General features: G+C 45.7%; 1 protein-coding gene across 4 annotated transcripts in view; it reads right to left on the bottom strand.

The window, feature by feature from the left end:
• Positions 1–10,812, bottom strand: part of VOPP1 (VOPP1 WW domain binding protein) — a 64,803-nt gene extending 53,991 nt beyond the window's left edge. The window contains exon 1 of one of the 4 annotated variants that reach the window (XM_042888617.1): positions 10,674–10,812. In XM_042888617.1, coding sequence (XP_042744551.1) covers positions 10,674–10,724 — 51 coding nt within the window. In that variant the 5' untranslated portion in view covers positions 10,725–10,812. The remainder of the gene's footprint in view (positions 1–10,673) is intronic. The other 3 variants (XM_042888618.1, XM_042888619.1, XM_042888621.1) reach the window with 3 other exon arrangements.
• Positions 10,813–11,251: the final 439 nt, after the last annotated feature.

The following is an 11,251-nucleotide window of genomic DNA, read 5'->3' on the forward strand; positions in this document are numbered from 1 at the left end:
TTACAGTGAGGTGACGGAGCACTGGAACAGGCTGCCCAGGGAGGCGGTGGAGTCTCCTTCTCTGGAGATGTTCAAGACCTGCCTGGATGCCTACGTGTGCGACCTACTGTAGGGAACCTGCTTTGGCAGGGGGTTGGACTCGATGATCTCTGGAGGTCCCTTCCAACCCCTACAATTCTGTGATTCTGTGATCAAATGGAACCCTCAAGTCTCTACTCTAACAGCAAAATAAGCTGGGGAAAAAGAAATATTTGGTAAAATGTGAAAGCAAAAAGGAATATTATTCTCTACCTGTATCAAACAGATAATTGCAATACAGTAAAAATGTATTTACATATTTATAGATATATTAAAAATTGATTTACAGCACACTCATAAGTGCAGATGGTACGGACTCAGGAACAGACCTCTGCACACAAAGGAAAGAAATAATGGAAGAAGCACAATCCATGCAGGATGTGAATATGCCAGGGCTGAATTGCAGGGACAAAAGAAATCCTAGAAAAGAGAGAGGTGGGGAGAGCAGATAAAATGTTAAAGGGAAGAATATTAAAAGGAGATGAGTGTTCAGCAGCCAGGGAAGTAGAAACATCTGCAAACAGCATTGGTGGCAGTCATTAAATCAATAATGCACAAAGGGAGAAGGAAACCAATGCCAAGAGAAGCAGAACAAATGTCCAGAACAATCCTGGGAGGAGGAGGGGGAAATGGAATCAGAGCTTACGTGGCAGCTTGAAGATAAACATCTTGAGCTTCAGGCAGCATGAGATTCAGCACCTATAAGGTAATTGGAGGTAGAGAGGACACTGGTTGGAGCAATGAGAAAGGGTGACAACAATGCGGTCAGGACAGTGTATAAGAGGCAAACAAAAAAAAAATGCATACAAAAAGAGGAGTAGGGGAAGCCAGAAATAAAACAGGCAGCTGCCCAGACTCCAGCAGTTAAACTAGGATCCATGGCAGCAGTTCAGGGGCTGGGATTCATGCACCGAGATGAATCACTGATGCTAAGAAAACTCCTTTTGCTTGTTTCCTTTCCTTGCCATCCTCTCGCCTCCTCCTGAGCTATCCTTGGCTTGTCCCCACACAGCTACCTCAGGGCTGAGAGAATTTAAGAACAGCATATAGTTCCTCCCCAGATTTTTTTTTTCCCCCAAAGATCGCACTTAGCACTACATGAGCTCTCCCCAGCCCTGGCTGCATCTGCTTTTGGTGAGTCACATCCTGCTCTGCTCCACCAGGGCAGTGGACAGGGACAGATCGGGCAGTGAGAGGCAGGCAGCAGCTGAGCTGGAGCACACACGATTTCCTCCGCTGTCTCAGAGCAGCCTGGCAGGCTTCTTGCTGCTGCCAGCACCCTGAGAATGGTCCAGCCTAAATATCTCTTGTGGGGTATGTGAGACACCCTGGGAAGAAGGAAAGAGTAAAAAGTTTCACTGAGAAACAACACATGTTCCCTGTACCACCAGCTGCTCTGCCTGTCATCTTAACCATGCACCCTGACAGCTAGCAGCACTGTATGGGTTTACTGAAGAGCTAAGAGCAACTCGCTATTCAAACAGCTTTGAAACTTCTCTGTACCTCAAGAGCAGGAGGCACAGAGCTAAAGGGAAAAGAGAAAAGTTGTGAAGGGGCCTTGCTGGAGCAGCACGCATGTCACTAAGCCTGCACGCTGCGCAGCACGCGGCTTAGTGCACTTCGCCAGCCATCAAGGAGATATACACATTCTGAGGCTCACCAGAGAAGGGATTACAGAATTAGTGGGTTACATAATCTTTTATATAATCACTATGAGGCGCTTCACTTACGCAACACAAGTCAGCCAAAATAACCCCTTCCCTGAATGCGAGCAGCACCAGCAGCACATCAGACTTATGGCCGCCTAAGGTGCATGAGGGGCAAAGGCAAGATCCAACTTGAGGCAACCAGGCTTCCTGGAGACAGCACTGTACAGACACGTGCTTTTGGCCTGGGGAAGACAGAAGCATCCAGAAAGCAGAGGGAGCAGGGACAACCTGCATCTCAGTGTGTTGAGGTGCCAGAGTCAGTGGGATTTCACAAGGTGCAAAGCGGCCTCCAAGCAGCTGGACCAGCACTTGCTGAGATCAAGTGGGGCGTCCCTGCTGACTTTAAATGGGCTTTAGATAGGGCCCGGGATTAGGGCTTCAATGAAAACAGGAGGTCAAGATTACTGCAGAATTAGAATAAACTTAATCCAAATGCCCTTGTATTTACACCACAGCCATGCCTGCAGTTCCTGTGTGCAGCAAAAAACCAGGCAAAGCCACAGCAGAGACCAGCTCCTGCTTATTCTTGAAGACCCAACGTGAGTCAATGTAGGCACTCAGGGAAATTTACCTCTTCAAAGGTCTGAGGTACACTCCAGTGAATCCACCAATTTGTTTTCAAGATCTCACTTGATGCCTTCTAGTTAACAGCAGACATCTACATAGACTGTTGTCATGTATAGGATATAAAACCTAATCTTATCATTTTTGCCCAGTGTTTTAAGAAACCAGCATGAAGTGCTATCCTCAGGAAAAGAAAAGGACAGTGTAAATCCTGGATGATGAAAGTGCAGGATGTTTCTTAAAATGCAAGATCTGAGATCCTCAGATTTCACCACCAAGTCCTAGAATATTTACCATTACCATAATCGGTGCTGGGCATTAAACTGAAGTTCAATTACAGCTGTGGATTGCTGCAGTTGAAGAAAAAAAAACCAACAGATTTGATCTCAGCCTACCTCCTTCGAATGACACTCAGATCCAAAGCTCTCTCCCTACAGCACTTTCTCAAGTTACGCAACTAGTAGTATTTGACTATTAGGCTCCTCACTGCTACCTCTGCTTGCTGGTTTCCCTAGTGGAATTGCAGATCATCCCCTGCAACACAAAGTAAAACCCTGGTCTCAGTGCAGCACGAGGTGCCTCCAGTTCCTGCAGGGACACAGATACCAGTTTGGGAATGGAGAGAGCCATCATTCCAGCCACACCGATAAATGAAGCATATGATTGTCATCTTATGCCATCTTAACACAAAGGATGACCCAGTTCTGAGGAGGTTTAAGCCAATCCTATACATGCAATTCCTTCTGCATAAATGGGAGAAACGAGCTGCCTTACTCAATTAGCAGGCCAAAGGTCACGCACAATAGACCCTGGTGATACAGGTTTGCGTCTGACAAGACAGCACTGCTGAAAGCACAGCATGGATAGGTGTCCTCAGCACTGCTACACCCCTAACCATGGGAAATCCCTGTTCTTTCAAGGGATATTTATTTGGAATCATCAAGGCAGCGCTCAGGATAGAAACAGCTTATGCCAGCCTTGAAAAGAAAAGCCAGCCATGTAAAAGTGGATATAAGACTTTGCACATCTCTCTCCCCCCTGAAAGCAGGATTTTCAGAGCAGAAGTATTCTCCTCTGTTCTGAACTGAAATTCGGACAAGCTTTATAGCACTGAACAGACGCAGGAAGAATTTTAAATCTTCCCTGTACTGGTTTGAACTTCAGGCTCCAAATGTAGCGGGGAAGTGCAGCTATGAGCTGGGAATTCAAATTGTAGGAGAGCCAACAGTGAATTTCTGGATCTCACTTACACTAGTATTGAGATAATTATCTGCAGCGATGAGCAATACATCTTTCCCCCAAGGAGTGCAAATGAAAGAAAACACTTGCTTGACTCATCCCTACCCGGTTTTTCTATCAACAGATAAAAGCATGCTTTATGCTACCCACAGCACCAAGAGGCACCTTGCTGACTTTCCATGCATAGAAATATCACAGAAAAGCCAGCAGGAATTTGCAGGCCACATTAATATTTTTTTCTATCCACTAATAAATCTAATAACATATTAAAAAGCAAAACGAGTCACACCTGGACAATTACTCTGTGGAGATGATTATGCTGCCTGCTTTATTGTGCTGTCATTCTCGCACTGTAGTCACTGTGCAGTACAAGCACTAAATGGATTGTACTAAAACCACTGTGGCATAAACAATTAAACATTTCTGCTTAGGTAAGGATGCTCTCCTATCACAAAAGTAGAAACAGGTGCAGGTCAGCATACGCAAGAGAATTTTGTTGGCCTACCTACACTCATCATTTAAGTAAAATGACAACCATGGCAGCAAAACAAGTTCGAAACAACATAAGACAAGCATGCTTTTGCTACTACAGCTCTTTGTATTTTTTTGTTTAATTTTTTTTTTTCCTTTTGCTAGCAAACATATCCTGACGAAGCTCCTGTATCACAGGTACCCTAAGAGCTCTGCATGGTAGCAAAAGCCTATCATTCCATCCACACTGCTGGCAACCCCAAGCTCAGCAGAGCAGGCCTGCAAAAGCAGCAACCATCTTTGGGTCATGCTGCAGTGGAATGCCAAGAAGACAATGAGGACCCAACAAAATACAAAGACTGCTCTGAAAGTAAAGCCTCCTATTTTATTGTGTTGGCCCATGACATCAGAGGCAGATGTTGGTGGTACAGCAGTAGAGGTTGAATCTTCCCACCAATATTCCATTGAACTTTCTTACCATGTGACAGACTGCTGAAAAGGGGCATCTGAACCAAAGGTGTGTCACTGAATTTCTCCTTGAGGAAAATACAGCACCCACTGATATTCATGGATCCCCTCCTGGATGTTTACGGAGAGAAAACAGTGGATGTGAGCCCAACGAGGCGGTGGGTGGTGCATTTCAGCAGTAGAGAATCACAGAATCATAGATAACAGTGGGTCACCACAGCTGTGCAGATTTTTTACGAGCATGGCATGAAGACTCTTGCTCATTGCTGGTAAAAAAGGCATTGCTAAGAGTCAGCACTATGCTGAAAAAATAGTGTTTTGTAGCTGAGTTTTATAGTGGTCTTTATATCTGTTGTAGTTTCCACGCAAATAAATACATGGCGTTACTTCTGGAGCAACCTACATACTTCTCTTACATCGGGGTGGAAGGCCTTCGGTAGGGCAGAGTGTTGAAATGCATGTTGCCCATGATCTTTGGTCTGCCCTTTCACGCAGTAATTTCATTTCAGAGTTCTCTGGTTCTTCCTTCTCCGAATAATAATGCAGATAGGAAATATACTTCAGTAGAGAGTCGCAAAGGTGTGATAGATGTGCTTGCTTTAACCTAGTGTACTTGAACATAAGACTTGCGCAGATATGATCTGCATGCTTGGTGATCATAATCTCTAACTCCACTCTAACTGAGAAGGAAGGATTCACCCTCAGAACAAATGCCAGCTAAGGCAAAAGAGGAACACTGAAGGAAGGCTGGGCAGGCCAGCACCCGCCAGCTGGACTCAAGATGTACAGCCCTGGCTGTGCTGATGCTCTGGGAAAATGCTCTCCAGCCACAACCCCTTGCCTGCCCCTCAGAAAAAGAAAGGTCAGGAAGATCATCAGCTCCGCGTTGAGCGTTCCTGCTCCAACAGACACTTGGCAAGTAGCGTGGGAAAACAAAAGAATAGCTTCTAGAAAAGCTTGTCTCAACTAATAGCATCTTTCAATAGAAAATAAAAAAGACTCCGCTAGTTCTCCCTTTAAGCTGTGCACGTAGAAGATCCACTGTTTTCTGCTCCTTACAGATCATTATGAATGCAGGTAACTCTGACCAAAGGTGACGTCTAACGTACAGAAATAAGCATACTACCAAAATGGGCAGCCTCGCTCCCAGCCATGTATTCCCTCTCTCCTCTTTCAGCAAGTTTGGCGATGATACTGCTGTACCAACCTCTCTAGAAGCAAAGGAAACTCCTTCCTTTGCTTTTTTTCCCCTCAGCTTTTTCTTGGTGGCTGTTTCCCACTGCTGATGAGGGCCAATCCAGTTCATCTGCAGTTGCACAGTAAAGAGACCTGAAGAAGCAGGCAGCTGGCACAGGAGCTAGAAGCACACAGCATTAGATCAGATATAGAAGAAAAAAAAAAACACTTTTTCCTCATTTCTCTTGCTTCCCCAAATCTGCCAGACTGACAGTTGAGTCACAGGGAAAGAGGAAAAGATTTTTCATCAAGTTATTTAAAACTTGGGTTTAGTTAACACTCATTCAGCACAGAGCTGAAGACACACTTGAGAAAGAAATACATTTTTAACTTCAGAGTGCAAACTTTTCCACTTAATATGCAAGAAAGCTGTCAAGACATGTCGTTCTCAAAAAATAAAAATAAAAAAACTTTTTTTTTTTTTGTAGTACTTTACAAATGTCAAGAAAGCAATAAAATCCACTGCTTGAGACTTTGTCTTGTCCCTCGCTTTGCAGGGCTCTTTTAACATCCCCCAATTCTGGATCATGCCCTCACCTTTTGATAAAGCTAGTATTTGTTACCCAAAAGGCACTACTCAAGCAAAGAAAAAAAACATGGTTTTAGAACGGTTTCGCCTCTTTCTACTCAGAATAAAGTTTTTATTCACCACAATAAACTATAAAGAGATTACAACAACAAAGATTTCAGCAAAACACAAGAACTGGAAAGAGGTACACTTAAGGACACAAAACGATGACACATTTTCACAAACAAGGATGGCAATTGCATGGAGGTTTTCTGTATGTTTTATTTAAATGGATATTACTTTAAATCACAACAGATTAGAAGTACATCTCGTTTTAGCAAGAAATCAGAATTTTTTTTTAATGCAATAGTATAAGCTCAAGCATTACTGTGTTCCTGTTCATAGACTCAACCTACACAATTGAGCAGGGCAAACTTGTATGAGGGCATATTTTTTCCAGCTTTTCCTAAGCCTCTTCCATTTGGAGTAAGCCAAAATAATTCTGCAATAAACCAAAGTTCCTTGGGGCCTTCCCCTTCCCCCCCCCCCCCCCCCCCCAGTTCACTCTAGCTAAATTCCAAAAGAGCAGCTTAATTCTAAAGGCATACTTTGATCAAGTTGAATGCATCCTTACAGACACCTGAGCTAGCTGAGTGGGAGTACTCAGATCAAAAGGGTCAAAGGGTTTTTCTTTTATAGAAAGAGCATGACAGAAGGTGCTGAACATTTTTGACTGTTGGAAAAAATAAAGTCAACAGGTCTTATAGATGCTTTTCCTGATGAGGGGGAAAAGATGAAAAACATCAAAGAACCCACTGCACAATTATTCATGAATTCCCCTAAGGAATGCAAACAGCACTCAGCCACCTCTCCCTTCCTGCAGTCAACATGAATCCTCATCAGCAGGAGCGAAGTGAGAAAACCATGCAGGCTCAGTCCTCCTGCCTGGCAGTCACAGCCCAGCTCACTGCTGACAAGAGACAGGGAAGGCTTGCCAGCACCGCCTGGATCAGGGAATGACAAATCCTATGTAAATTATTTCCTGCCTCCACTCAGCAAAGCAATAGGTCCTTTCCAATGGGCTGCAAGAGAGTCAGAAAAATGAAAAAGTTCCCTAAGCTTGATAAGCCCCTTTGTAACTAAAACTAATAAGGGGCAGAGAGTTAAGTGGACACATCCTCCTTTGTAGGAATTCTGGTACTGCCCTTTGGTATTACAGGCAAAGGATGGAACTTTTCTTCTCACCACTCACGGATGCAAAGCCCTGAGTAGCTAAACTTCAGCACTCCAACAACAGGACAACATCAGGGGGCTTTCACAGAGAGAAACATTGTAGAGATAACCTGGGAGTGCACACACACTCCTGCAACATAAAGGAAAATGCCAACAGTCAGCTGCTAAAACAGCATCAGAACCTGGAGTGCTGTTGTGAAAGGATGCTCACAACTCCTTGAGCCCTACCTATTCCTGCTACCATCAGAAGCTGGTGCACTTTTGCTCTTTTTCTTTAAGATTTGCATTCTTAGTCATTTACTGTGCTTGTTCCCTCACTGGTGGGCAGAGATTCTAGCTTAACTTTATATGCTAGAATCTGCCCCATTGAACTCCATTTACAAAGATAATAAAGAGACAGTGCTTACCCAGTTGGGAAGAAACTAACCAACTTTGCTTTTATTTAAATAAATCTTGCATGACAGACTGTCAGAAGTGTTTGAATTTTATTTAAAGCATTTTGCTGTTCACGTTACATCCATTCCTCATTCAAAAAATAAAACAAAAACCAACCTTGACTCTTTTGCAGCATCTTCCATCTGGTAAACTAACAAGAAGACAACTACACTGATCATACTTTTTCCCAGCCAACCAATTAACAATACTTCTATCAGCATACATGTAGTAATTGCTAATAAGGAGAAACTGTGCACCAAAATCCCACTTCCAGTATTTCCAGAAGAGGTCATCTAAATGTTGTATTGCCACATTTAAATTTCTCCAGCAGACATTATATACCATTTACAACAGCTTCTATGGGTATTTCTTCAGGTAGAGCACTAAAAAGCTTGACTAAAAATAAAAACTGACTTAATAAAAAAAGTTCAGGCTTTTACCAGTTCCTAGGCCACTTTGGATGCAACAGCCAACCAGAAGCTTATGCACTTAAAGTTACATGACAGCTTTGTGAAGCAAGGCTACCCAGCAAGCCACCATCAGGGCTGTTCTTGGCACAACTACCTCCCCATCCTTGATTACCACCGTGCTATGTGCAGTGTCCTGGTGAAGGCTGAGACTTGTGCAGCTCAGTTCTGCACTTCCATCCATGAGTTCAGCATCAGACACCCACTCGCAGCTGGCAGGAGAGAAAAAGGCAGCATCCTGACGAACAACTCAGCAGGAGATACTGCTGTGCACACATGGAGGCTGATAACAACCTCATTGAATCATACAGGCAGAGGCTATTTTTTTGTTTCCTATCCAAAAGGCAGTGCTACCCATTAAAGCCAAATGTGTACAAGCCTTGAGATGTCTGAAGAAATAAAAGCAGAAAATCTTGTTATACAGCCCAGACTGCCAAACTGACATACTTTAAGGCACTCCTCAAATTATTCCAAAGAACTGAGAGCCATGGACTCGTACAGAACTGAGACAAACGCAGTCCTGCCAGGGCAACCATGAGCTGCACCAGAGAGCAGGACTACCAGCTGAATACGTATCCTGGTAAACACTGAATGCACAACATTCCACCAGAACCCCAGACTCCTGGTGAAAAAGGGTGTTCCGGGCAACTCTACTTATAACACACTGCTACCTCCAGGTAGCTTGAAACAGTTTGCAGAAGAAAGATGGATGAATACTTAGCAGCATTCATTCTCTCCAGCAAGAGCCAAAAATACCTATCAAGCAATCCATCTTTAAAAGTTCCTTGATTCAGCTCACATGTTCAGTAAGTCAGCAACTAAACTGTAAGCAAAGCTTATGGCATCTACAGCTTCTCTCTCCTAACAGCATGTCTTCTCATCTTCTCAGCATCAATACTCAGGTTAGAAAAGCAAGGGTTTTCTTTATTGTGGGGTTGGGAAAGAAAAAAAAGTGCTGTAAAAGACAAAGGTAGAAAATTCTTGTTAAAACTCTGAATTAATCACTCTTTACTACCAGTACAGCCCTCCAAGTGGTCCTGTAATCAGTATATTCCAAGCTCTCAAAGGATCAGGAACCAGGAATTCCTTATGTGTAAATCCTGCTCCAACAAGAACTGCCTCAGTGCAATAACGCAGCAGCTGATGCAGGCTCCCCAGCCCGTCTTTCCCATTTTCTCTCCTTTCACAGACTTCACAGCACACAAGACATGATTCCCCAGAGCAGTGCATCACAGCTACCTAATGACCGGGCTCAGCCTGGAAGTCACAGGGAAGCACTCCACATTCCTGAGCCTGCATGTGTCTTCATCAGTGAACACACATCCAACTGGAGCTCACTCTCTTTACTGGTATAAGAAGAACTCCTGGTTCAGAAAACGTATGGACAGAAAGAGCATCTTCACCTTACAACAAGCATTTTAAGTCCCTTAATGAGGAGAACTTCAACTACCAGTAAACTACTGCGAACTGCTTCAAATGGCTATGCATCTTCCTCCCCAACTATCTGTACGATAATCAAAGCCTTCTGCAAAACGTTCAGTTAAAAGCATACATCTCAGCTCATGCTGCATTAAATATTAACTAAGACCACGTGGAAGCCGCAAATGGATTTGAAAAAAAAAACAACAAACAGCAATGCAATTTCAGTTAACAGCCAGTATGGAAGTGAGCACAGAGTGAGGCAGAAGTTTCAAATGCCAGACACCCCTGGGAACAGCCAAATGTCTCTGATCAGTTATCTGAACTCGCAGTGCTCAGTTTCTGGGTGTTCTTGTCCTGCAGAACACAACTTCAACCATTTTAAGTCATAATTTCTTACTTACATCTTATCTAAAAGCCTACCTTAAGCTTCCGAAAATAGACACATAACACTAATCCACAAACACAGACGGCAAAACAAACATTCTAAATTAAAAGAAGAAAAAAAACTCAAAACACACCACCACAAAAGACTCCATTAAAATCAGAATTAAAAACTCGAGTAACCAGGCTCCACGCAAAGAGGACCGCAAAGCTCAATGCTGGCACTGACGACCACAGAGCAGCTCGGTAGCCGGCCGCGCACTTCCCCTTTGGACGCCCGCAGCTCATCTCCAAGGGTCCAGAGCCCTCAGGTCACGGCCCGACCCCCGGCCCCGCGGGCTCATCGAGGGCTGCCGGCGCCTCCCGCCTCGGCCTCCAGCCCCGCGCCGGGAACAGGCGCGCGATGCCTCCTTCGTGCCCGCCGCACCGCGCCCCGGCAGCCGCGGGGTCTCGGAGCCTCACCTCCCATAGCAGCGACAGCAGCAACGCGGCTCCGGGCTGCAGGCGCCTCATCTCGCCTCGTCCTCGCCACCCCCGCCGCCTCAGACGCGTACGGGCGCGGTCAACGGCGCCATGCCCGCCGCCGGGGAGGACGCAGCCGGCGGCTCAGGAACACGAGCACCGCGCGGAAGGACAGCAAGCCGAACGGCCGGCACAGGGGCAGGGCCGGCAAGCCCTGGGACCGGCAGGGCAGGAAACGGGGAAGCCCCGCAGCAGAACACGGGCAGGGGCGGGCCGACCCGCGCCTCCACCCAGAGGCGGCTCCCGGCCGCGGTCGAAGCCTGGCAGGCAGCGCCTGTGGAGAAGCGAGGCGGCAAACGGCGTGCTGACCGGCCGGCGGTACAAAGAGGGCCGGCGTCGCCGCGGCGGCTAAGGGCGGGGAGAGGCGGTGCCCGTCACGGCGCCGCCCCGCTGTCCGGCTGCTCGACCCTATCTCTGCCGTGGGCGGATGGGCCGTGGGGTTACGACGATGGAGTCTGTGAAGCACATAACAGCGACGCACTTCTCGGAGGAGATCAGCCCCTGCACAGGTGGAGGCT

Source organism: Lagopus leucura, unplaced genomic scaffold (genome assembly GCF_019238085.1).
Source record: "Lagopus leucura isolate 7727_CA_CO unplaced genomic scaffold, USGS_WTPT01 Super-Scaffold_100157, whole genome shotgun sequence".
Taxonomy (NCBI): domain Eukaryota; kingdom Metazoa; phylum Chordata; class Aves; order Galliformes; family Phasianidae; genus Lagopus; species Lagopus leucura.